Genomic DNA, 27,871 nt, shown 5'->3' with positions numbered 1-27,871 from the left:
AAAATATGATTTTAAGTAAAACGATCCAGTAATAATAATGATTATGGTATATATGCTAGCTATATAACTAAACCGTTGGTGTTATTGTTATGTATTATGTGTGTGTTATTTATTTTTCATTTGTGTGTGTTATGTAGGCCTATTATTTGATTTCACGTCAGTGTGCGCCACTGTCAGGTTTTTCTTATCTATTGTCACCCGACCCTGGATCAGTAATGCGCTGATGTACTTCAAACGATCTGCGCATGCGCTACATCCAGACGTCTCAACCGGTGAATAAGAGAGGACGACGGGTAAGCAGCAACAATAACAGCTAGTTTGCATGCGCATATATCGACTAAAGTTTTGTTATATTATTATTGCTTTGTCATGCACTGTGTTATGCTGCGTAGACTGTATACATTTCTGAGGTGTAAATGAGAATAAAAAGTGCACGGACAGAAACCTAGACAGTGTGCTCATTCGAGGGCCCGAATCAGATAGCACTGCTGAAAAACAAAACACTGCAGTCAGCACAGTTGTGACTTACACACTACAACTTGAGACCGCTGCTTAGTTGGAGTTAATACACTTCATAGTTGTTTAGGGTGATAATACGGGGATTTAAATTGTTAGGGCAGTGTTGTTGTGTTGCTCCGTTAGCTGCTTAGCTTGCATTGAGAATACGTTGGTGTGCTAAGCTAGTGCAGATAAAAGATTGGCTAAAAGTGACTGTCTGAGTCTTCAAACAGTGTTGGTGAGGAGGACATGAATGTGGCTTATTCACTGCTGGATCTGGACTTAGACAGGGTTTTAAAGCAGAAAGAAGTTGTAAACAGTCTGTTGGTGTTCTGGAGTTGACAGATGGCGCATTGGCTGTGTTTCAATCTAGTTAACTCCCTAACTTGACAGCATGTGCCTTTCGAGTCTCTGGCTCTCAAGATAGCTTGAAGTTATTTAAATTCAATGAACAATCTTGCAAACACAGCTCTCATTTGTCAGTAAATTATACAGATCTTCTTTACAGCTACTTTAATTTAGAATGATAAAAAAAAAAATCATGAGAATAATCATAAGCTTTATTATTTTAATCTAAGGACAGTCGATTTCTCTGTTTCTGAAAGGTTAAAAACAAGCATCTTTGCAGCAGCAGTACAATATAAAAGATATAACCTAAAAATGAGGGCCCTTTGAGTCTTGGGCAATGTGAGCTATTGAAATTACAAAGATCAGTAACCATTGATTTTGTTTGTCTTGTGGTAATCAGAAGTGTTTTCTTGGCGCTTTGGCAGGCAGCCCATTTAACAACTACTGTATCTTAGTTCCTGTCCATCCAGTTTTATGCTTGTACTGTTTTGAGCTTGCAATTTTATTAATTTTGAATAACGCCCCCCCACAGGAAATAATCCACCATCTGGTCCAGCAGAAAACGTGAGCAGGTCTCCATGGCCCAGTTCGGGGGGCAGAAGAACCCTCCATGGGCGGCCCAGTTTGCCGCAACAGCGGTATCACAACCAGGCCACTCAGGACAGTCCCTGGACCTGAACAGTTTACATTGTAAGTCATCATAAATACTTACATAAACATGTATTTTGATTTACATTATTGGCACTACTTTACATTCAATAAAAAGATCTTAATTGTTAGTCTAAACATGCATGAATAAAGAGAGTTTCCTCTCTAGCTTCTGTTGCTCTAGCTCTCTAATTGTGAAGGTCAAAGCTCAAGATGTTTTTGTTTAGTTTACATTGGCAGGTCAAAGTTTGCTTGTGTTTGTTTGAATGTTATCGATAGCAGTTACAGTGTCCTTACAATATCACATGTTTCTCCCATAGCTTTAGGAGTACAGCAGCCGTCCCTCTTGGGAGCGTCTCCGATGTACTCTCAGCAGTCTGCTTTAGCTGCAGCCTCCCTCAACTCACAGTCAGCTGCCAACTATCAGCTGTCGCAGCAGACCGCAGCACTCCAGCAACAGGCCGCCGCAGCCGCTGCCGCTGCATTACAGCAGGTGAGATCCACCACTGGAGAAATTACACAATAAAGCCTTTGGCTATGTTTGGAATAGCATACTAACATGTTAGACTTACTATTTATTTCTTCAGTATGTAAACTATGTGAACAGTATGCAAATTATCCCGGATTTCCACAAGATAACAATCAGCAGAATGTGATACTGTATCCCACAATGCAACATGCTTGCCTTTTGATTTCCAGTGTGACGAATGAACTATAAATAATTACACTGACTTTTAACAGGTTTTTGACTAATTGTTTTGGGAATTAAGAGTAGCATACCACTGTTTGAAGCATTTATTGTGGAATGATAGCTAGTATAGACCTCATGCGCCAGAGAAACAAGCGAGCAGCCATCTTTAGATTATTGTCTTTGAACTTCCTTTGCGGTCGCTCTGTATATTTCTATGGCATCGCTGTCGAGGAGTAATTAGCTGGTGAAGTGGATTTACTTATTGTGAAGTTAACGAAAGTTATCATGAGGATTGTAATGTTTAAAGCAGATGTCTTAACAAATGTCAGTAGACTGGGAAGATTTTAAACGAGCAAAAGACAACGAGCGCAGCGCTGAAAAGGGGCGGGGCTACATAAGGTCTATAGTACCTATTCATTTCCAAAAATGGTAGTATTTGATGAATGAACTGGAAGCAATTACTGTGGCTTTTGCTGTTTTTTTTTAATAATGGTTTTAATGCAAAATGTGACAGAGTAGCATACTACTGTTTAAAGCATTCACTGTGGAATAATAGCTAGTATAGTACCTGTTATTTATTAAATGTGACAACAGTAACATACTACTGTTTAAAGCAACAATGCTGACATCTTTTACTGTGGAATTATAGCTAGTATAGTACTTATTTTCCAAAAATAGTTGTAATTTCTAATTATACAGTATATTCTGTGCACATAATACCGCACAGTGGCACCTAAACCTTACATTATCTCATTCCTTCAGTGTATAAAGTGCTTCCTCCTCCATTTTGAAATGTACTCATCTGCATTTCTAGCATGTTCAGTGCTGGAGTGCTGTAATCTGAGCCCTTCCCCCAGCCTGCAGTGAGCGGTCTTGAGTCACTGGTGTGTTTTATTTTAGTCGCAGATCAATTCAGCCCTGCAGCAGTATCAGCAGCAGCAGCAGCAGCAGCATCAGCAGCAGCAGCAACAACAGCAGCAGCAGCAGCAGCCACCTCAAGGCCCCCCGCCACAACCTCCACCTCAAAACCTTTACAACGTCCCACATCAGGTACACGCGCTCACTCTAGGGATGCACGATATATCGGCTACCATATCGATATCAGCCGATATATGTTGATTTTTAATGTTATCGGCCTGATAAGAAAATTTGCCCGATATATTAAAGCCGATAAATAATGGATTATTTCCTTCAGTTGAGACACTTCAGATGCGCACTGTTCAACATGATGGTTTTGAATTGCTTGAAATATGGTTGGAATCACTTAGGCTACATGAAATTATAATGAGAACATTAGAATTGTGTGCTTGGGACATGGATTTTAATGGTGAGACAGACTTTTGTTTTTGTAATCAGGCTCTCAAAATTATATAAAAATTTTGATTAAGCTTTATCGGCCAATATATCGGTTATCGGCTTTCAAATATAAAGAATTATCGGTGTCGGCCAAAATGTTCATATCGGTGCATCCCTAGCTCACTCTCATCCACACCTCCTCTTTCACATCACCTTTTAGCTTTTCTAAAGCTAGTTGATGCCCTAGTTTTATCATGAAGATTGTCAGTATTGTTCGTTGTGAAATCAGAAGGTCATTGATTTGATTCCCAGTGAATTTATGTACTGGTAAATTCAATTTGCTTGAATGCACTGTTAGTCTCTTTGGATAAAAGCTCCTGTCAGGTGCATTATTTGTATACACCATGACAGAAGAACTAAAAGGACTGCAGTCAGCAGAGCATTTAATCGAGAAAGTGCTGCGGTGTCTTTCTGCATTTAGTTCTCAGGACTGACTTCCTGTCTCACTCTTGGTAGTTGTAGTCGGTTCTGATTGTGAATCCAAATACCATGTACTTTTCAGATCATATTATTTCTGATCTGTAGTGCCTTCATTTAATTGTGGTTTTAAAAAAGCTGATGGGATCAGTAAGATTTTTTTACAAATAAATAATGATGTCCATTTCAAATAAATGCTATTCTTTTGAATTTTCTATTCATCAAAGAATCCTGAAAAAAGTATTTGCTGCACATATATACATTATGCAGCACAACTGTTTTCAACATTGATAATATTAAAGAAATGTTTCTTGAGCAGTAAATCAGTATATTAGAATGATTTCTGAAGGATCATGTGATACTGACGACTGGAATAATAATGCTGAAAATTCAGCTTTACTTTCACAAGAATAAATTGCATTTTGAAATATATAGAAAACAGCTATTAAATTGTAATAGTATTTCACAATATTACAGTTTTAAATGCATTCTTGATCAAATAAATGCAGCATTGGTGGACGTCTTACAAAAACATTTAAAAATCGGTAGCACTTTATTTTAAAGTCCTGTTCCCCATGTACATATTATGTACTTACTTATTATAGTAATTGCAATAACTGGGTAATAACTACATACTAACCCTGAACCTACTCCTAAACCTAAACTTAACCCATGTTATTACCTTATATTACCCAGTTGTTTCTTGGGTAAGTACACGTAAGTGCACGTGCTGTAAAATAAAGTGCTACCAAAAAATCTATACTGACTCTGAATATTGATTTTTCTTTATCTCTGACAGCTTCCACAGCCCCAACAAGCCCTGCTATCACAGGTACACCTTGTTTCCAACTTCTGCATTTGCATCACAGTTGAATTTTTCTGGAAAAGCCCATCTCTCCATTTTTAAATGTGTAAAACGAAGCAAGAGATCCCCTAATATTGCCAGATATGACGAGTTTATGTCCTAACAGTGGTGCTGTGTGTATTTTGCAGCCCCCTGTTGCCTTGCCCACCAGCCTGAGCCTGTCAAACCCACAGCAGACGGCGCAGATAACCGTGTCCTACCCGACCCCCCGCTCCAGCCACCAGCAGCAGACCCAACCCCAAAAACAGCGTGTTTTCACCGGGGTCGTCAGCAAGCTACATGACACTTTCGGCTTTGTCGATGAGGATGTCTTCTTTCAGCTCAGGTGCTTTATAGTAAATGTGCAGGTTTGAGTTGTGAATCAGTCTTTTAAAGGCTGTGTTTACACTGCAAGTCTTAATGCACAGATCTGATCTTTTGACCATATCCAATTTTTATGTCTTGCCTATTTGCATGCACTTCAGACACGACTGTTATCCGATATCTGTGTTTACATTAATCCCCGCCCAAAATGAGTCTGTTGGTGTTCGCTTGCTATGCGACATGGTTGACCCTTGGGTTTTGAATGTCCGTGCTTTATATAGCCAATATAATTTATTTACAATTCACGACAGGTGGTACTATGATTACTTGCTGTTATATTTGTAGCGCAAATTTGACTGAACGGATATAAACTAGAAGATATTAGTTTGTTATTTTTTAATCTACGGTTCGTTAGATCTAGAATTCTGGAGTTAGTGTGGTAAGATTTCGAATTAATTAACGAGAGAGAATTACCTGTGAATTACGTGAGAATTACTTAATGCAATGGTGAAGCTGTGAGTTTATACAAAAACAGCAAAGTTATCACTTCGTTGCTAAGAAATGTAATGTAGCTTTCAGTTGCGAAGCTTTTTTATTTATAAAATTCACAGGGCAGAGGATGAGAACCGGTTTCTATGCTCTTGAATGTTTCTGTGTGCCATTTCTTACATATATAAAAAGTTTCCACCTCAATAAAAAAAGCTGTGCGTGCACATACAGGCATGTTTGCTTCATCTTTCTGGCCAAATGTGTCGGATATATATGGGTTTAGACGTAGTACAGATGTCCAGATATTGGATATGTATCTGATTTAAAACAAAACAAAAAATGGATCTCTTGTCTTGTGGATTTTTTTCGTTTACACATGTGCAACAAATTCCGATCTGTATCAGACGTCAGTAAAAAATCGGATCTTTTGTGCCTGTGTAAACGCAGCCTAAAGATGAGGTGTGTAATTTCTGTGTGTGTTTTTGTAGTGCTGTTAAGGGAAAAACGCCCCAAGTCGGTGATCGTGTTCTGGTGGAAGCGGTCTACAATCCCAACATGCCTTTCAAATGGAATGCCCAGCGCATTCAAACTTTACCTCAGCTGCACAACCAAACGGTAAGCAAACCCACGTGGTCCGAATGGATCCCTGGCAGATACAATCTGATATGGCTCTGCGTCCACAGTCATGATGTCATGATGCTGCTGTTGATTCCTGTGTTCTCAATCTCCATGTAGCACCAGCCGCCTCAGCCCTTACCTCAGGTTTCCCCACAGCTGTCCAGCTTTTACTCTGATGCAGGAATGCCACGCTACTCTGACATGCATTCTGCGGTGGATTCAAGACAAAATGTAACCCACGCCACTTGACCCCTGTGCCCCAAATCCCCAATCTGTCCTCCTCCTCCCCTCTATCTTCTGCTTGATCCGCTCCTCCACTCTCCTGTCTCACAAACAGGCTTTAGTCACATGTCCTTGGGTTTCTATTGCTGCTTTCTCACCCTTCCCTGTATTACAGCTCACAGCTGTTGTCAAACTGTTGGATTTGTAATTAAACATTTTTCTCTTAAAGAATTTTGTATTTATGGGGGGATGCTGTAGTAGATGCTGTTTTTAGTGTAATTTCTTTGTTACCCAAACTAATTATTAAATCTATTTTTTTTTTCTTTAAATTTCATACTGAGTTTCATACCAAAATATTAGTTGTAAAAATACCAGACAGTGAAATTTTGCCTTTTATAATGATCAACACTACTTACCCTAATTAATCTAATTACAAAACAAAATATATTTAAATGTTAATAAATTTAATTAAAATTAAAGCTGCAAGCAGCGATGAAAGGGCCCTCGCACCCGTGCCATCAACACTCGGTGGCTTTAGGAAGACAGAGCATGGTTGGGAAATGTACATTTAAGGAGGTATATATAGTAAGAGTATGTCAAAGTCAGTTACAAAATGTTTTGTATAATGGTGATAATAGCATGCTTCATGACTCAGCTAAGTGTTGCTAACATGTTTAGTCTGTTTCTAGCATGCTTAGTACACAATAATTATGTGGTTAGTACTTCATTACTGTGTTAACCATGTCAGTTTCTGTTGCCAGTAGGTGGCGTTATGACTATAACTGAATATGAGCATGGATGTGTGTTCAGGACAGAACTCTTATCAAACGTGTGAAGTTTGGTGCAAATTGGAAATTGCCTTCTTGAGTAACAACAAAGTCATGTTTCATTGAATTAGCATTCTTTAGCACTTAGCTAAGCATTGTTAGCATGTTTTAACATGTTTCTAGCATGTTTAGAACTCAATGGCATTTTTAACCATTGAACGTCTAGAACGGCATCAACGTGTTAAACATGTCACTTCCTGTTGCCAGCAGGTGGCGCTATTACTATAACTGAATATTCTCATGTAGATGTGTTCAGGCCATGACTCTTATCAAACGTGTGAAGTTTGGGGCAGATTGGACATTCCATGCCTGTGTTACAGCAAATTCCAATTTAATTGCAGCAATAGCATGCTTTAGCACTTAGCTAAGTGTTTGCTAGCATGTTTTAACATGTTTCTAGTATGTTGTTAGCATGTTTAGCACTTGCTGGCACTTTTTTTATATGTTTTTATATGTCCACAACAGTTTTTAACATGTCACTTCCTGTTGCCAGCAGGTGGCACTATGACTGTAACTGAATATGAGCATGGTCATGTGTTCAGGACAGAACGCTTATCAAAAGTGTGAAGTTTGGCGCAGATTGGACATTGCCTTCTTGAGTAACAACAACATCCTGTTTCAGTGAATTAGCATTCTTTAGCACTTAGCTAAGCATTGTTAGCATGTTTTAACATGTTTCTAGCATGTTTAGAACTCAATGGCATTTTTAACATGTTGCTAAAACGGCATCAACGTGTTAAACATGTCACTTCCTGTTGCCAGTAGGTGGCGCTATTACTATAAATGAACATTCTCATGTAGATGTATTCAGGCCATGACTCTTATCAAAAGTGTGAAGTTTGGGGCAGATTGGACATTCCATGCCTGGGTTACAGCAAATTCCTATTTAATTGCAATAATAGCATGCTTTAGCACTTAGCTAAGAGTTTGCTAGCATGTTTTAGCATGTCTCTAGTATGTTGGTAGGATGTTTAGCACCTACTGGCATTTTTTTATATGTTATTAGGAGTCAAGAACAGTGTTAAACGTCACTTCCTGTTGCCAGCAGGTGGCGCTATGACTGTAACTGAATATGAGCATGGTCATGTGTTCAGGACAGAACTCTTATCAAACGTGTGAAGTTTGGGGCAGATTGGACATTCCATGCCTGAGTTACAGCAACTTCCTGTTTCATGGCGAAACATCGAAATTTGTCAGGCCGCCGAGGACCCGCCCTTTGACGAAAACTCAAGATCTTCGCAATTTAACGTCACAAAGGCCTTAAGATTACACTCACCAAATTTGAAGATGATCAGATTAAAACTGTAGGAGGAGTTCGTTAAAGTACGAGGCCTGAAAATGGCAAAAACTGCACAAAAATCTGAGAGGAAGTTCAAAATGGCTGACTTCCTGTTGTGTTTAGGGCTATGCTCCAAGAGACTTTTTTGTAGGTATTAGGTCATTACATGTATGTACCGAATTTCGTGCACGTACGTGGAACGTTGCGGGAGGCGCACTCCGTTGAACTTTTATAGGTGGCGCTATCGAGCCATTTTGCCCCGCCCAATTCTGAAACCTATATCAGATGTAAATTTTCGCCAGTTCTGACGCGTGTGCAAAGTTTCGTGAGTTTTCGAGCATGTTTAGGCCCTCAAAAATGCAATTCAATGCGGAGAAGAATAATAATAATAATAATAAACAGAGCAATTCCAAGAGGGTCCTCACACCATCGGTGCTCGGGCCCTAATAATGGCATGCAAATATTTATCAAACAAACACTGTTTATAAAAAAAAAACAAAAAAACAAAGTCTGGTATTGTTACTACTGCTATTTTTATTTATTTATTTTTAAACATGATCATGAATTACCTATACTTCTCTACACCTGGACACAAACGTCACACTGAGCTGGTGCATTATAATAAAGCAAATGCAGATTCCTGTCTGTTTTGTTTTATGTAACTAACAATAATTTTGAGACTCTTTTGAAAAGCCCAGAATGCTTGCCTTGCATTTTCTCTTGAAAGAAACTTTTTTTTTTCTTTCAACAGGGGCCAAAAGTGTTAAATGGTAACAGCAGTGCTTCTACTTCCTCAGTCTCCAGCTATTTCTAACCATTTATTTTCTTTGTACTGGGTTTAGTGCTTCTTACTCATTTAGGCTCCTTTTCCTCTCATCCTTTAAAACAGGTTATCTAAACTTTGTATTGGAGACGGATTAATGTTATTTATTTAAAGGCTTGTTTTATAGCCCCGAGTTTAAAGCTGTCATAAACATTTTGATGTTTTTTTTGATGAATTAATATACGTTGATATGTTGATTTGTTGTCTGAACTAGAGCTAGTCGATTTATTTAATCTTAATAAATTAGTAAATGTAATTAATTTCTACAAAAACAATGTCAGTTTGGTTGAAATTTACTACCTTAAATTATACATTGAGACATGTCAGGTTAAATACATGATTTTTGAGGTCAAAATATCGTTAATGTTGGAAAATCGCGATATAGATTTAACTGTATCGCCCAGCTCTAGTCAAGCACTAGTTCATTAAAATGATATTGGGATTTTACTGCACTATAATCTTGATGGTTATACATACCAGCAAACCCATCTCTTTTGCTCCGTCTCTTCTTCTCAGAGCCAGCCGCCGAACATGATGAAACCAGGTCCCACCATGATGCAGTCTCTACCCCCGCCCACCACGTTCAGCGTCCCGGCCCAGGGACCTCCTCCATCTCTTCTGCAGGCCCAGCTCTCAGCTGCCTCTCTGGCCCCACTGCTGCAGAACCCACCACAGCCACTGCTTCCCCAGCCACCACCTAAAGGTACATCAACCCCCTCGACCTTCTGCAGAGTCACGCTTTTACAGAATCAAATCTGATCTCCCGTTTCTCTGTTTTTGCCATATGTAGACTCTGTGTTCTCAGGAGGTTTGCTACAGCCCCCGGTGCGGATGATGCCTCAGCCACAACAAATGAGGCGCGTGGACCCCTCACCCCGCTTCCCCAGCCGCAATGACCGACCAGAACTCATCCTGAGAAAGGACGACCGCAGGTCAGCACTCAAACATACAACTAAGAGTTAGGCTGGCTGCTGTAGTCTGTGTTACATTACTTGCCAACCACCTTCTTTTTATAGAAATACATTTACATTTACATTTAGTCATTTAGCAGACGCTTTTATCCAAAGCGACTTACAAGTTAGGACTAGATTAAGCGAGTCAAATAGAAATAAAATTAGAAATAAAAACCATTTAGTTGGACAATGGACGCTACAGTTATAAACTGAAAGCTTCAGCTCTGCTCCATACAGTGCAGTTCAGCAGGAGACAGATTTCTCTTATCATGTGAATGTCGTAAGGAGAGATGACTGATAAGACGATGGCGGAAGATTTGGTGCAGAACAGATCCTGAGCGTCATTGACAAATATCTAATCGTGTAAAATGTGCAGTCAGTACCGCCGTTCCCCATACCGAGAACACGTGATCACAAATTCAATAACCCCCCCACCTTGCCCGGTATTATCTGTAATACCGGTGTTGTCAATTTACTGGTGTGAAAAGTTCCTCACTGTTACATCCCTACTGAGATTAGAATAGCTTTTTCTGAGGTGCAACCCAAAAAAAAAGGGGTATTAATATTTTTATTTTTTTTGCTCTACATGCTCATTCTTTATTTTCCCTCTGTTTGTGTAGTCGGGAAAGAGATAGAGAGCGAAGAAGATCAAGAGAACGTTCACCCACAAGAAAACGTTCGAGAGACCGGTCTCCTCGCAGAGAACGTTCTCCAAGACGGCCACGGAGAGTTGTCCCAAGATATACTGTGCAGTTCTCCAAATTCTCTCTCGATGGGTAAGTTAATTGTTTTAGAGGAAGTATCTTGACAGATATCTTGAGTTGCAAATGAGGCACAATTTATTTAGTTTTGTTTTGTTTTGTTCACTTGAGTTCAGCTCAGACATGGGAGAATGAAATTGTTTCTCTACAGGTCCTGGCAATAATTTAACATTAATGTTACCATGTCAAAAATATATAGAAAGGTCATTTTTTTTTTACCAAATATCAGCAATTTAGTATAAGTAGTACAAAGACAATAATCCAGAAAATTCAGAAAAATCAGCCAATTACAATTCCTTTGTTGTACAGCCTACCAGTGATGCACGGGTCAATGTATAAACAAACCGCACCCGACCGATGTTTTCAACTAACCCGCCCGCAACTCGGACCGCAAAAAAAGAAAATATTGTACCCGACCCGCTTCCTGACCCGCATTTTTTAAAAGTAGTAAATGCTCATCGTAGCGTCTTAATATAACTTAATATATTCTAATTTTGTCAAGAATTATAAAAAATCGTCAATAAGCTCATAATTTGTACTAAAATAGTCTAAATGTTTAGTTTTAAAAACAATTTTAAAAAGCTGGCTATGTCTATTTTGATGTTTCTGCGCAAGTTCAGCAGACAGTGAGGTTCGGGTTTGTTCCGATCAGAGCTCGTGAGCGGAGAGCGCATTTCTGAATATTCTGCTCCGCTCACTCATTCCGTAGGGTCGCTCGCTCAACCCAGAATGGCCTGCTGGTTCGAAAATATGTGGAATAAGGGCTGCCTCCGACTAATTTTTTTTTTCTAGTCGACTAGTAGTTGTTCATTTAAGCCATTCGTGGACAAATCGCCCCTTTCTATTAATTTAATTACTTAAATAGGCTATAGCCTACATTATAATAAGCGTTATGACCGCACGCATAAAGCTTGCCACAAAGAACCGGTTAAAGTAATGATTATGAATGTGTCTAAATTAGCAAGGAGACATTTAATTGTTTAGTAATTAACTGGTGTTTTCTGTGTCGCTGCAAAGATGAAGTTGGCGATGCGGACTCGCCATGAACGCCAGAGAGAAATGCACATTTCGGATTACGTAATCATAGCCTATTTATTTTGGTTTGAATATTTTCGTTTAAAAGTAGACATTTCAAGCTTTCTGTAATATATAGCCTATATTTCTCAAATCTGTGAGGCACAAACTGAGTTTCGGCGCCCTCCAGTTCACATGCAATGCAAGTGATCGTGCCGGCGCCTTATTACATTGTCTGCTATATATTTGCTTCTTATTTATTAAATACGGGCAATTGATTGATAAAACATTGATCAAAATTAAGATACAATTTATACAAACGAAAATCTTTTAAAAAGAGTTTTCTATAAAACAAAACTTAATGAAGTGGTCAAAATCATGTTTTACCAAAAACAGCGCCGTTGCTAGGAGGGCGCCAGCGCCTCTGCCTTTCAGCGCCTCTGCCTCGCGAGTGGATGATAGCCCTGAAGACGCCTAGCAATGATATACCTTTAGTGGTAGTATACCTTTAGTTAAGTTATACCTTAAGAGTCTTCGTAGCTCGCTAAGAGACAACGTTATCGGAAAATGCAGCCCAGGTATGATAAGTAATGGAGATTCCAAAGCGCTCTTCTTTGGTCAGAACCATGGAGAGCGATCGCAGATTTACTTTTAACAATGCAACAAAATATTTAAAGAGCATCAAGCTATTAAAATCTATATTATGTATACGCACAGATAATATAACAGTAGGCTATATTAGTCAATATTTTTTTATTAGGTTAAGCAGTGATTGGATAACATTTTTTTAAATTTAATGTTTTTAATTTAAGGCCCACCCACTGGCCCATCCAAAACTGGAATCCTGGCGCCGTGCCTGGTTGGTCGTGCCAGTTTTGTGGTTATCAAATGTGTAAATAGCATCGCAAGAAGTACACATGACAAACCCAGCACTTTGGTCATCATCTTTCATTATTTCGGCAAATGTCTCCCACACTTTGCTCTTTCTATTTGTGTATTTGCGGAGCTTCCACTCCCCAGTCTTCACCTTTACTCTTGCCGTCTCCATCTCTACCTGCAGACTGAGCTTGTGCGTCATCTTCGCGCCAATTATTCAGCCAATAAAGTGTAGGCCTATGTATTTCAAAATTGAAAATTAATAAATGAAAAATAAATGAAAATTGTGTCTAGTACTATATAAATTACAAAGGTTTAATTGGCATCTTTATTTCAAACGACCCGACCGACCGCGACCCTAATTTCATTTAAAATATTTTTGGATGACTCGTAACCACGGGTAACCGCGGGTGACCGTAGGCACCCGCTCATTTTGGATCAACCCGCGCATCACTGCAGCCTACTGAAGTTAATGAAAAGTTAAGAATAATGATATATTTCAAGTTGTTTTGGCCAAAGTGCATGTTCAGTGCCGTTCAACAGCAATCAATGGCACACCACTTACGTTTATGGTAACCTAGAGCTCCTGCAATCAGATTCAAGCAGCTACGTAGCTTGTTTGTGGTAATGGCGAAAAGAAAGATTTTTAGAAAAGCAGCAAAAATAAAAAAAGTACAAATAAAGTTTAATGTGTCTTGCATGGACACTAAACTTTCATTCAGAGCACAACAGACTGAAACAAAATAGGGAAGGTCTTGAGACATTCTTTTAGAAGTTAACTATTGTGACATGGTTTTTTACAGAAGTTTGAGATGAGTTGTTCAGATGAATGTTTAAGTATGTAAGTGTATGTTTGGTGTGTGACTGCATGTTTCTGTTCTCTGCAGTTTTAACTGTGATGTGATGGAGCTACGGCGGAGGTATCAGAGCCTCTACATCCCCAGTGACTTTTTTGATGCTGTGTTTACCTGGGTGGATGCCTTCCCCTTAACACGACCTTTCAACTTTGGAAACTACTGTAACTTTCACATCATGCATAAAGAGGTGGACTCTCTTGTGAAGAACACGGCCGTGCTGGACCCACCTGACGCCAATCACACCTACAGCGCAAAGGTAAGGCATCTTTTATTTAATAATTTAATACTTTTTTCCAGGTTTGATTCAGTGGTTTTTGACAGTCATGATTAATATTGATGTTATAGGTGATGCTGTTGGCCAACCCTAGTCTAGATGAGCTGTATCATAAGTCCTGTGCTCTGGCAGAAGATCCAGCAGAGCTGAGAGACACCTTCCAGCACCCTGCCCGGCTCATCAAGGTATTACATTACTAACTGCAACAAACAAACTAGGTTTGTGTAATCAGCTTGCATTATGTAATCGCTTACTTATGTGCTATTTATTGTAAATTATTTTGCACTTATACTGTAATATTTCACAGGGATGGACATCATTACAGTGTCGGGGACTGTAGCTTTTCTAATACTGCAAATTATGTAATTTAATCACTTTGTCTTTTATGTCTGTATCTGTACCAGAAATCATCATCTAGCCTCTTGCAAAAACCGATAATCAAATATCTATTGATCATAATAGGTTATGAATGTTAACTGTATAGTTTATTTAGTTCACATTTTGTGTGGTGTTGATGAAGAACAGTGACCAAGAGTGCCAGAAGATACTACTCTTTTTACCAGTTAATGAGCAACATCTACATTTCCTATCATTTGGAGCAGATTCATAATGATGAAATGCATAGTATAATATTTCAATATCGCATATTTTTTTGCACAAAAGAGAAGGGAAACTAAGACTCCTGACAGGTCTGCTGGTTCATATGTGTTTAAGATCTCTTTACATTTCTTTGCTTGCACTAAAGCTTCCTGTATTGTCAGGCACTGAAAAAGAAAGAAATTTGAAATTGTTCAACACATCCAGTTTATTCTGTCCATAATGACGCACATGTCATACGTGTTGTCATAATACTAACATTTTTGTAGTTTCAGTACATAGTTTAATTTTAATACCACTGCAAAAGCTCCTTTTACCAATTTTAACACCACTTTTAACACCCCTTTTATCACTCCTTTTACCAATTTAACTATTTTAAAGTTGCATTTTAATGCTAATAATTTTTAATTATATAATAAATTATTATATTAGAAAGAATAAGTATAAATAAATGATTGATAAAAACATTGGTATGTATTATTTAGTATTTATACATTCTTGAAAAAAGTTCAGTGTCAGTAACAATAAAAGGCCACAGACTGCATACACTACTCTTCAAAAGTTTCGAGTTGGTACGATTTTTAAAATGTTTTTGAAGGAAGTCTCGTATGCTCACCAAGGAGTCTTCAGTGTCACTTAAGATCATTCTAATATGCTGATTTGCTGTTCAATAAACATTTCTTATCAATGTTGAAAACAGTTGTGCTGTAATATGAGCAGCATTTATTTGAAATAAAAATCTTTTGTAACTTAAATGTCTCTACTAGCAACCTTGCTGAATAAAAAAAAAATCTAAAAATAAACTGACCCCAGATTTTCAAACATTAGTGTGTATACCATCATTTACTGACCTCTCAGCTCATATTAGCTCTGTCTGAAATGTTTGCTAAATATCAAATGTTGAATGGGATTTTTACTTGCAATCCATTAAATTTCTTGTTCCCCTGGACACTGAAAGATGTTTGTCCATTCCTGTGTTTGATGTTGGCTGTTTCAAATGGTGTTGGGGAGCTGACTGTGATGTCTGTCCTATTCCATTGCTGAATGCTTTGCTGTGTGGAATAAGCGTATCTGATGTTGTCTCTCCCTGTGTCCGCCACAAGCGCCACCTTCAGAGCGCTCAGCATCTTCCCAGTTTTGCGTAACCCATTTGAACTCCTCTGTTTTCAGTTCCTGGTGGGGATGCGGGGCAAGGACGAGGCCATGGCCATCGGGGGTCATTGGTCTCCCTCTTTGGACGGGGCCGACCCGGAAAAAGATGCCTCTGTCCTTATAAAGACAGCCATTCGTTGTTGTAAGGCTCTGACAGGCATTGATCTGAGTTTATGTACCCAGTGGTAAGTACAGCTCCTTTCTCGATTTGTGCCGACGCATCTCCATGTGTGCATCTTTAATATAAAAAAAAAAGGCCCAGCAGACAACGTCCTAAAGTCTGTGACACGCTGCATGGTTTTGATACAGCAGTGTATCTCCTGACATGTTTGATGCTTTTGTGTTCATAAATTTTGATTTTTTTTTTATTTCTCAAATTTTGTTTTGCAATGTTTATGCTAATGTGTGTGGCAGTCCTGCCTCTATATCTATATATGTGGTGAATGCATTGATTCTTTTGCTCCGAGAGCAGAGCCAGAGGAGTCGTCGCCGCCATCGTTACTTTCTGTTCTCTCTGACCTTTGCCTTGTGTTAAATATCTTACATATTTAACTTGCTTTCACTGTGTCTGAATCTGTCCTTCTCTCACACCCCCGGGGGTTCATAAGCTATCTTTCACGAGCAACCGGTTCAGATTCACGGGTGCCGATGGGAGGGGCCTGCCGCAAGGGAGGAGGGGTCATTGTAGTTTTTGTTTAGCTGTCGATATTGTCTGTCGACCTCCCTGATGCGTGGCTGCCGTTCATCTTGAGAAACCCCCCGTGGAGTTCCGCAGACTGTATTTTCATATGCGTCTCATTCGGGGGGTCGAGGGGATCGCAGCTTTCTGTGTGTGTGTGTGTGTTGGGGGAAATGGGTGATGTCTCACAGAATGTTTCTTTCCAACGCGCTTCTTCCTTTGCGACAGGTATCGTTTTGCAGAGATACGCTATCACCGCCCTGAGGAGACTCACAAAGGGCGGACAGTCCCCGCACATGTGGAGACAGTGGTTTTATTTCTCCCGGATGTTTGGCATTGTCTTCCTACCCGCTCAGAGTGGGAGGGGCTGTCCCGTGGACTCAAGGAGCAGCTGGCAGAGAAACTCTTGGCTGAACGGAAGGAGGCTGATGGAGAACAGGCACTGAACGCTAATCCCTCTCTTCTCATTTCCGCTTCTCACAGGCACAGGAATAGACAAACAAAACACTCAAAAAACACAGAAAGAAACAGACAAGTATCACAGGCATCATACAGATCCCACTTTTACCATCCCTTCCTCTCATCCCTGTCTCATCCCTGACCCTCCACCCCATTTCCTCCTGCTCTCCCTCTGTCACGCAGTCTCACACACAGCGGAAGAGCTTAGATTCTACTTTATGACACCTGCATCAACTGGTAAAACAGCTTCCAGCTCTGCCGATTACACCATTGATGGCCTGATTGACATGACTCTAAACTTCCAACAAACTTGAAACAAATCTGATCTGAAATTTGATACATTAATCAATGAGAACAATTGATAAAATAATGCTGGAATCTGGAGAGCCAGTTGTGTTTATGATGTTTGTGTGTTTTTTAGATTGTTTTGTTTCCTGTTCGAAATTCGATATCTGCCGAACTCTCTGAGTTCTGTCTCTTGTCTGTCTCTCTTTTAATTTTATTTACACTTTTCTCTGATTGGACTGTGTCTAGACCCTTTGTGGATGTGATTTTTCCAGGGAGATTGTTTACCCGAGGACAGTTCTGGTTAGGTGTTTAAGAAAACAAGCTAAAAAGAGTATATATGGGCCAAATTAACGTAGACATAGGGTTTGGAGACCTTCTCTGAGTGCATCTGTCCCATGTCCATCTCTCAAACCCACTGTCATTGATTATCTTTTTGTATTCCACAGAACTGGCATTGATTGGCTGATGAGTGGGATATGGATCTGTTTCTGAAAGCTATAGAGCTTCCTAGCAGTGGGAATTTTTTTTTACCCAATCAAGAGCTCAGTAGGAGGAGACAATGAGAGACAGTTGTGACCTTGCTTCTTGCACGGATCAACTTTTGTTTCAGAAAACTCCTTTGTCCAAGAGTGGTGTGTTAACACTGTTGTCCTTTCTCTCTCCCTCTCTCTTAACGTGCATAGGAGGAGGAGGATAAGGACGAAGATGATTCAAAAGAAGTCACTACGCCCACTCACTGGACGAAGCTTGATCCGAAATCCATGAAGGTGAGATTTTCCACAAGCAGCTTATCTGCTACAGTCCAAACTTTTCATCGTCTTGTCATCTTGTACATCTATATTCTCTAAATTCCATTTCATGGGGTCTTTATGTACTTTATAGACAGACACCATAAAACATTCTTTATAAATTTCAGCAGAAAGGCTTGTTTTTTAAAACAAGCAATAGTTTTTCGTTTAGTCACAGTCCCGCAAAAGTAATTGTTGTGGACATTTTATGGTTGAGCATTTTATTGGACAATATATACACCCCTGCAAACTATATACAGTACATTTTTTAAAAGATTGAGGTCTGAACATTTTATAAATTAATACTTTATTAGCAAACAAGGATGCATTAAATTAATCAAAAATTACACTGAAGGCATTTATAATGTTGCAAAAGATTTCTATTTCTTTTGAACTATTCATCAAAGGATCCTAAAAAAACGTATCATGGTTTCCACAAAAAATTGGATAATAATAACACAGCATTGATAATAGTAAGAATTTTCTTGAGCTGCAAATCATCATATTAGAATGATTTCTTGAAGGATCATGTGACACTGAAGATGCTGAAATGATGCCGAAAAGTCCGTTTTGCCATCAAAGAAATAAATGAAATTTTAAATTATCTTTCAAATTTAAATGAATATTTAAAACACTTATGTAAAATACAATTTCTAAATATTACTGTTTTGACTGTATTTTTGATCAAATAAATGCAGCCTTGGTGAGTACAAAAGAAAACATAAAAAAAAAACTCAGCGACCTCAACTTTGAATGGTAGTATATTTGATATAAACCAAGAAAATTTGATATTTGATGATGAAACTTAATTGCACACAGGTCAATGACTTGCGTAAAGAGTTGGAGAGCCGTACACTGAGCTCTAAAGGGCTGAAGTCACAGCTGATCGCTCGCCTCACTAAACAACTGAAGGTGGAGGAGCAGGTGGAGGAGTCCAAGGAGCCGGAGAAACCTGAACCTCCTAGCGTGGAGGAGGATGAGTCCTGCAGACTGGAGGATGACCGAGAGGTGAGAGAAGACCAGAGGATCCTGCTATCATTGAGAGCCTGTCTAAATCAACTGCATGCAAACATGAAAAAAAAAATCTTTTCAGGAAGAGGAGCGAAAGCGTCAGGAGGAGCAGGAACGTCAGCGCAGGGAGAGACGTTATGTTCTTCCAGATGAGCCCACCATTATCGTCCACCCCAACTGGGCTGCCAAGAATGGCAAATTTGACTGCAGCATCATGTCCTTAAGTGTGCTCCTGGACTACAGACTGGAGGATAACAAAGAGCACTCCTTTGAGGTGAGGATCACTGCGTAATTGCTGCATATTATTGCTTTAAAATAATTATTACCTATAAACTACAAACAGGTTTTAGGACATTTCGCTTGACTTTCAGCTATGCTTTTGTAAATCAGGGAAAGGAGGCACGTAACCTTCAGAAAATATTCATCCACAATTAAAACTACACTAAAATTAAAAAATTGTAACTTGAAATAAAATAAACAGTTCCCAAGGCAGATTTTCTCATTGCCATTTAGTTTAACTTGATGTACTAAAAAAAACATAAAAATCAACTAGCAAAATGATTAAAACATTAACTAAATGTAAAAATAAAATCTAATTCAAAATATAAAAAAAGTATAATAGAATGTCAATGATACTAAAAATAAATAATTGGCATCTGTTTCAGGTGTCTTTGTTTGCTGAACTGTTCAACGAGATGCTTCAACGAGACTTCGGCTATAGGATCTACAAAGCATTCGCTTCTCTTCCTAGCAAGGATGAGAGGAAAGATAAAAAAGAGAAAGCTAAAAAAGAGGCAGAACGGAGGGATGTAAAGAAGGAGAAGGATGAAGAAAATGGAGAGCCGGTCACAAAGAGAATGAGAGAGGAGGATGAGAAGAGAAAGGTGGGTTCCAACGACCATGATTTTTTTTTAAAGCAGTTTCCTGGAAGAGTCGTGTAAATTTATTAAGATCTTAAAAAGTAATAAAAATGTCTGTAGTGGATATTGATCAGCATTGAGCCAGTTACACTTGACTCCAAAAGTTCTTTCATCACCTAGACTTTTTTTCATACTTTTTTTTGGGCATCATGAACAACTGGAAAAGACATGGAAAAAATTCACACAGATTTGTCAGTGTGGGGACCCTGTTTGGATTGGTTCTGGGATTCATTCAAATGTTCCTTAAACGCTTTGGCGTTGTGATTTATTCAAATGTATTGCATTTTCAAGCATTATATGAATAAATCATTATGCCCCTCAATTTGTGTCTCCCTGGTAAAGGATGAGGAGAAAGAGAGAGGTATTAAGAGAGAAGAATCCAAAGATGACGATGATAACGAAGATGGCAGCAGCAACAACAACGCTGATGAATATGACCCCTTGGAGGCAGAAGAAGCAGATGACTATGATGACGATGGTAAAGGTCACACTGTTTCATAAGCAAATGCACCTGGATCCTCATGACATGAAAATATTCAAACTAATCCTTTGTGCTCCTCAGATAAAGATGACGAAGACTCCAATGGCAGGGACAGAAGAGACGATCGTCGGGATGACCGAAAATCCAAAGAGAGATCATCTAAAGATAAAGTGAGTTAACAACAGATCTCCTTTTACAGCACAAAATATTTCTAATAGAGAGAGGAGTGCTATGCTTTAATATTTCATTCTGTCTGTAGGATGAGAAGAAAAAGCAGATGGTGACGTTTAACAAGGATCTGCTGATGGCCTTTGTGTACTTCGACCAGAGTCACTGCGGCTACCTGCTGGAGAAGGACTTGGAGGAGATCATGTACACACTGGGCTTGCATCTCTCCAGAGCTCAGGTGCCGCTTCTGTGCAGTATTTCACATTTAGGTTTGAGGAGGAACTTTGGAAAGTTTGTAAAGTTCCAGTTCCAAGTTTTGGAACTTTGGAAAGTTCCAGTTATTAACTCATTATAATGCTTATATATTTCTTAAAATCTGCCCAACTTGCTCATTCATTTCCCTGGGGAAAATGAAGAGAAATATTGAGTGGATTTGAATGTTTTCATTGGAAAAACACCGAATTTTTTCACATTCCATATCTTATCTAAATTGCTTGTATTAACAGCAGTCTTCTTTTAGCTTTTTTAAAATTCAATTTATAGTGGATAATAATAATAATATATAATAATCTGAATATATATATATATATATATATATATACATAAATAAATAAATAAATAAATATATATATATATATATATATATATATATATATATATATATATATATATATTAGTAATATTAACTAATTATTGTTTTTAATATTGTTAATTAATTCTAATCTTATTAATAACACTTATTGTTATTTTGTTTATTCGATGTAACATTTTTATTATAGTAATAATAATAATGTAATGTAACAAATATATTATTGTTTTTAATATTGTTTTTAATAATAAAAATAAGTGTTATTAATCATTGGTAACACTTTCCAATAAGGTCTCGTTTGTTAACATTAGTGAGTTTAGCTGAGATGAATAAATTCTACATGACAAAGTATTGTACATGTTAGTTCATTTTAAATAATGTTAACAAATAAAACCTTACTGTAAAGTGTTATTATTTTTACTATTATTAGTATTATTATTTTCTTGTTTATTCAGTTTAACTATTATATTAGTAAGAGAATAAGATATAATGTAAGCAATGATGACCTTCAATTTCGTATTTGCAAGATATATATACAATATTTATCACCAGACTAATCTGATACTACGTTTCTTGTTTGTATTCTTTTTCAGGTGAAGAAATTGTTAAACAAACCATTGGTTAAAGAGTCCTGCCATTATCGCAAGCTGACGGACAGGCCTAAGGATGAGCCTAGCCCCACATTGACCTCTGATGTGCAAATAGACAACCTTTTAGGTGTGCAAAGAGGATGATGGCTGGAACAGACAAGCTTATTTGTAACACTAGAGCATATGTCCATGAGTTTACTGTAGACTGAAACCCTCTGTGTGCACCCACAGGTAACCAAATCTTGCTGCCTGGTCAGAAGATCAAGCGGGAATCGGAGGAGAGTGGTGGGTCAGGTAGCCTGATCGACTACAAGGGAGCCATGGTGGACGTGGGAAGCATGATGCAAAAGCTGGAGAAGAGTGAGAAAACCCGAGAGGAAATTGAGCAGAAGCTCATGCAGCAGGACACTAAAATGGGTAACAATCTCACTTGTCTCGTTTTCATTGTGTGTTTTAAAAAGTGTGTCTGATTGTTATGAAGAGGTGTTGATTTGGGTCACTGAGACTTTAGTCAATATCAAAACTCAAGTTGTGCTTTTACAATTCACGTTTTTTACGTCTTTTACGGGTTTTTTTTTTAGCGTTTTTTTTTAATTAGGTTTTCTTTACTTTTTTCCCACTAAAATTACTTTTTCGTTGCTGTCGGGCGCAAACCTCCTATCCATATTTCGCCATTTTAATTTTTTTCATAAATCATTACATTGGTCACCCTTTACACCAGTCTGTGGGTTTTGCAAATATTTAACCAATGAAAGTATTAAGAGAATTTGTGACTAAACCTCGTAACTTCATTGGACCCACAAACTGTGGGTAAAACCTCATAACTCCACTCCTCCTCAATCTTGAATTAATACCCACACACATTTTGGATCTCTGTTTGTTTGCAATGCAAGTATAAATAAAGAACTGGTTTTGAATATGTACAGTGTTTTTGTTACTCAAGAATATATATACACTATATAAACAATGTTCGGGGGGAAATTACTTTTATCAAATTACTTTTTTCAAGTGACTAGTGAAGTAATATCTGTTACTTTTTTTAAAAAATAAGTCATGTAAGTTACTTTCTATTCCAATTTATTGACGGACTGCTCTCCTGTCCCCATGTTGAGAGAAATCAGGAGTAAGAGGCAGAGGCGTTGTGTGCGCTGTGAAAACATGATGATTATTGTAGTTCTAGAGTAAATGTGAGCATGCATTTACTCATCTCACTTGCACAAAAACAGACTCAGTATTCCTCAAAATGAATAAAAACAATGAAATGCAAACCTGCAATAATTAAATATGCTAAATAACACAAATATACTTTATGTATTTAATCTCACTTTATTAACCAATGTCTTTGCTGCTGACCTCTGACGATCCAGTTCAACCATACGAATGTCCTCTACTATACAGGCGTGAATTTGTGTTTCCTTCAGCCTGAGGCTTAATCATTTCACTTTTGGTGTGAAATGGCCTTTACATTTTCCGGAAATATAACTTTTTTATTATTAAATAACAATCAAGCAAGCCCAGCCCAGGTGAGAAAAGTAACGCAAAAGTAACATTAGTTACGCAATTAGTTACTTTTTAGGGACTAATGCAGTATTGTAATGCATTACTTTTAAAAGTAGCTTTCAGCAGAGAAGAGTGTCTTAGTCTAGCATTTGTCATTGAGTCATAGCCAATACTGTCTTAAACAGCCTGTGTGAAGCACTTCATCTTTAATAACATGCTATTTTGGCCAAAAGACAGACAAAACTAAGCCCCTTTGTAGCTGCAATAAACTTTAGAACCTGAAAGTTGACGAAAAACTGCCTCAGATGCGGCCGTTCTAATGACAGACAGAACACGTATGTCTGAAATTCATTGGACAAAAAACTCTTGATTTGGGTATAATGTTAAAGTCCGCGTGAACCGGAAGTTGCAAACGACTTTTCTCCAGTGTTGTGACGTATTTCCCAGTGAAAAGGAATATTGAACAGAGGGTAGGGTTTTACTCTAGCGCTCCTCCTCTCCATCTCTCACTCATAGCAGACTAACGGTTTGAGGGGAGCGGTTAAGCGTTTCTCAACCCAAGCCGTCAAACCTACATCATCAGAGAAGGAACGCCATTTCAGACCGGAAGTAACTTTTCAGACTTCGATTAAAGATTACGACGGCAAACAATTTTTTTCTGTGTGTTAACTTGCACGGATTAATTTTTCACCACAAGACTAGTAATATGCGCTAACAAAGTAAATAGGGTCAATTTTGATTTCAGTTGGACTTTAATATAATAATGTCATGCAAGTGTCTGACCATATATATACAGTGCTATGCATAAGTTTAGACACCCATACTAAAGTTGACTAAAAAGAGGAATAAAAAATCATCTTTTGGAAACTGAACTTAATGCCTTAATTTAAAAAATTAGGAAAAATCCAACCTTTAAGGACACCAATTTTCTTTGTGAATGAATAATGTATCGTAAATAAATAAATGTTCTTCCTTAAAATACAGGGTGCATAAGTTTGGACACCCCTATGTTAAATTCCCATAGAGGCAGGCAGATTTTTATTTTTAAAGGCCAGTTACTTCATGGATCCAGGATACTATGCATCCTGATAAAGTTCCCTTGGCCTTTGGAATTAAAATAGCCCCACATCATCACATAGCCTTCACCATACCTAGAGATTGGCATGGTTTTATTTCAGTTAGCCTAATAGCTAGTTTGATTTGCATTGAGAGATGATCTTATGGAAAGTACTCCATGCCAATCTCTAGGTATGGTGAAGGCTAAGTGATGATGTGGGGCTATTTTAATTCCAAAGGCCAAGGGAACTTTATCAGGATGCATAGTATCCTAAAAAAAATAAAAATAAAAATACTTAAAAATAAAAATCTGCCTGCCTCTATGGGAATTTAACATAGGGGTGTCCAAACTTATGCACCCTGTATTTTAAGGAAGAACATTTATTTATTTACGATACATTATTCATTCACAAAGAAAATTGGTGTCCTTAAAGGTTGGAATTTTCCTAATTTTTTAAATGAAGGCATTAAGTTCAATTTCCAAAAGATGATTTTTTATTCCTCTTTTTAGTCAACTTTAGCATGGGTGTCTAAACTTATGCATAGCACTGTATATAGCCTCAATGTAAACTTGACAACACAGTGTTATTTGAAAAGTATTGTTTTTGTCATTTATTTTCTTTACAAAAAGAACATTTGGTGGAAATTAATCAACTATGATTTAATTCCATAAACTGATAAACAATACATTTTTGTAACCTGTGTTAATCGAAACTTTTTGTTTTGTAGAGGAGGTTTCAAAGCACACGTCAGAGCTAGAAACGGCTAACCGCAGCCTTCAGAGGGAGCTGGACGAAGTGAAGAACAATCTCAGAGAGACGGAGAACAACCTGAGATCATCAGACCAGCAGAAAGGCAGCTTTGAACAGCAGCTCCACAGCACAGTGTCCAGCCTCGACACCCTCATGAAGGAGATACAGGGGGTTTTATCAAACGTATGAACCTTTTATTTACCATGGGGAAATGTAGTAAATGGAGAGAAGGACTTTTGAAACTGTTCTGCATTTTTAAATAAATAATGTATAAGTGTTTTGTTTTTTTGATGCAGGGTGACCCTTCAGAAGACTGCGACCAAAAAACTCAAGCTAATGGCTCAGATGAATGAACTTTCCTCTCCTGCTCATCCACATATGATCTCCCTTCGAATATGTAAATAAGCTTAAAACTAACACAATACTGAAGTTAATTTAATTTAGATTTTTTTGGGGGGGGTTTTGTGTACAGAGTTTTAATGACAGTGGAGGTGAACTCTCCTTTTCCTCATAATTCTGTATTTAAAAATACTTATTTGACAAGTTAATTTGTTCAGAATCAAATGATTACATTTCACAAGCTTATGTTTAAATAATGTGTTTGAATTATGTAAAAGTTTTTGGTTACTTGTTAATCTACTTAAGCTTTTTGGCCTTTTTCAACAGTTGCTAGTAATTTTAACATGTCTTGCTTTATCAGCATATTTCCTTGTTGAAATAATGCATAACTTGTGCCAGTACGTGAATTATTAGCAGAGTTTATTTAGCAATAAAAGTGTTATTTATGTTTAAATCAAACTGCAATTAGGATTTTATAGGGATCCACAAGGAGCTGCTTTTTGATTCCTTTTCATTGTTCCCATGACAAACAGTGATATGTTTTGTTAAATATACCTTTTTGTTTTGGTCTCATCTGCGCATGCATCTAAATTAGCGCATGCATATCAGTTTAATTCCTGAATAATATTCTTTCAGACTTTTTTTTTTTTTTTTTTTTTTTTGATTTGATTTGATCTTGATGCTTCGTTCTATGATCTCTGTGTAATCCTACCAGGGTAGCGTTGTGTGAATGGGGCCATGTTCTTTGTTGTTGCAAACAAAACCAAGGCAGTTACCCTGTTAAAGATGCACTGACTGAGGTCCTGTCCATAAGTCCTGGGTACTTTATATCAGAGTGATTGTAATGTGTCAGAATAGTGTGAGTTGGATACTGTGTGTTTTTCCAGTAGTGTGTTATCTGGGATTGTTTGGAAGGCGGTGAATTCTCTAGTTTTTTATGTTTTTCCTGTTGTTGGCCCACTAAAGAGCAGAATGATTGCAGTGGGTGGTTTCTGCTGAGTGGAAATGAGCCCAAAGCAACCAAGTGCATATTATTTTTCTATTCTGGATGTACTTTATGGTTGTCCCAGTAAATGAAAATAAATAAAGTGCTTCATTTTAACATTTCACTGTTGAATTTTGGGTTTCTCCATTTGTTTTGGATTTGCATGGGTTTTGGGAACTTTGCAATGCCGTTTTATCCCAGTAGATGGCAACATTTGTTTGATCTGGACTGGAGGAATCGTGCATGCTCTTTTTATGAGGGAAATCTACAATTATACTTTATTATGATAATATGTAAATTGTTTTAGTTTGTTGACTGCAGGATGTTTGTCTCTGAATTGCTTGTATCATCCAGCAGTGAAATCACATAATTGTCATAGGTGCTCCAGAGCTGTTGAGGGCAGCAGAGAGGCTAATGAACAACAACAACGAATTGAAAGGGGATAAGGTTTGCTGTTAGCAGGGAATTTATGCTCAACAAAATGGGTTAGGGTTAGGGTTTGAAATGACATTCAAACAAATGATGTTAAATATTATAATAAAATAATGTATTATACATAAACATTATTGTAAAATATATAATATGGACAGAAAGCACTATAGGAGCCGTCAACACAGCATTTAAAAGCAAGATACACAGTAAAGTGAATGAAAAAAAAAAAAGCAGACATTTCTTTAAAGCTAAAAAGAAGCAAGCAGACTACAACTTAAATGTCTTTACGGCACCAAAGTGTGGACTCTGAGAAGGACCTCAAGGGCCAGGAATCGGTGTTATCCTGCATCTCCAGATTGCAACAAAGACTGCCAAGTTCATTTATTGAGATGAATGGGAATGAAAAGACCCAACAAATCATAACACACTGATGAGCCACAACTTTAAAACCACATGCCTATGGTGTAGGTCCTCTTTGTGCTGCCAAAACAGCTCTGATTCTCCGAGGGACTCCACAAGACCTCTGGCACCAAGACATTAGCAGCAGATCCCCAGCAGGTCCTGCAAGTTATGAGGTGGGGCCTCCATGAATCAGATGTGTTGGTCCAGCACGTCCCATAGATGCTTAATAGAACTGATTACATATTCCACTGGGAATTTGGAGGCCATGGCAACATCATGGCTTAAACTTATTGTTGTGTTCCTCAAACCATTCCTGAACAATTTTTGCAGGGTGCAGTGTCCTGCTGAAAGAGGCCACGGGAACACCATCAGGGAACACCATTGCCATGAAGGGGTGTACGTGGTCTGCAACAATCTTTAAGTAGGTGGTACATGTCAAAATATGAGCATAACACTGCCTCCGTCAGCCTGCTTTCTTCCCATGCATCCTGCTGCAATCTCTTCCCCAGGTAAACGATGCGCATGCACCCGGCCATCCACCTGATATAAAAGAAAGGGTGATTC

At 38.1% G+C, this 27,871-nt stretch overlaps 1 protein-coding gene across 2 annotated transcripts; it reads left to right on the top strand.

Moving 5' to 3' along the window:
• Positions 1-224: 224 nt before the first annotated feature.
• Positions 225-26,603, top strand: ccar1 (cell division cycle and apoptosis regulator 1). Of its 2 annotated transcripts, XM_079855347.1 has the most exons (26): positions 225-293; positions 1,379-1,536; positions 1,815-1,987; positions 3,086-3,235; positions 4,758-4,790; positions 4,952-5,148; positions 6,104-6,230; positions 6,351-6,464; positions 9,901-10,087; positions 10,175-10,316; positions 10,958-11,113; positions 13,876-14,101; positions 14,191-14,304; positions 15,887-16,053; positions 16,776-16,986; positions 17,978-18,061; positions 18,902-19,090; positions 19,176-19,367; positions 19,759-19,977; positions 20,356-20,491; positions 20,576-20,664; positions 20,754-20,900; positions 21,845-21,968; positions 22,073-22,258; positions 25,127-25,332; positions 25,446-26,603. In XM_079855347.1, the coding sequence occupies exons 2-26, from the start codon at positions 1,425-1,427 to the stop codon at positions 25,500-25,502; spliced, it is 3,738 nt and encodes a 1,245-aa protein (XP_079711473.1). In that variant the 5' UTR covers positions 225-293; positions 1,379-1,424; the 3' UTR covers positions 25,503-26,603. The 2 variants fall into 2 exon arrangements, with proteins under 2 accessions (XP_079711473.1, XP_079711474.1); XM_079855348.1 differs by lacking the exon at positions 6,351-6,464.
• The last annotated feature ends 1,268 nt before the right edge of the window (positions 26,604-27,871 follow it).

Source organism: Squalius cephalus, assembly GCF_949319135.1.
Source record: "Squalius cephalus genome assembly, chromosome: 21".
NCBI classification, from domain to species: Eukaryota; Metazoa; Chordata; class Actinopteri; order Cypriniformes; family Leuciscidae; genus Squalius; species Squalius cephalus.
This window is presented reverse-complemented; position numbering and strand designations above follow the sequence as displayed.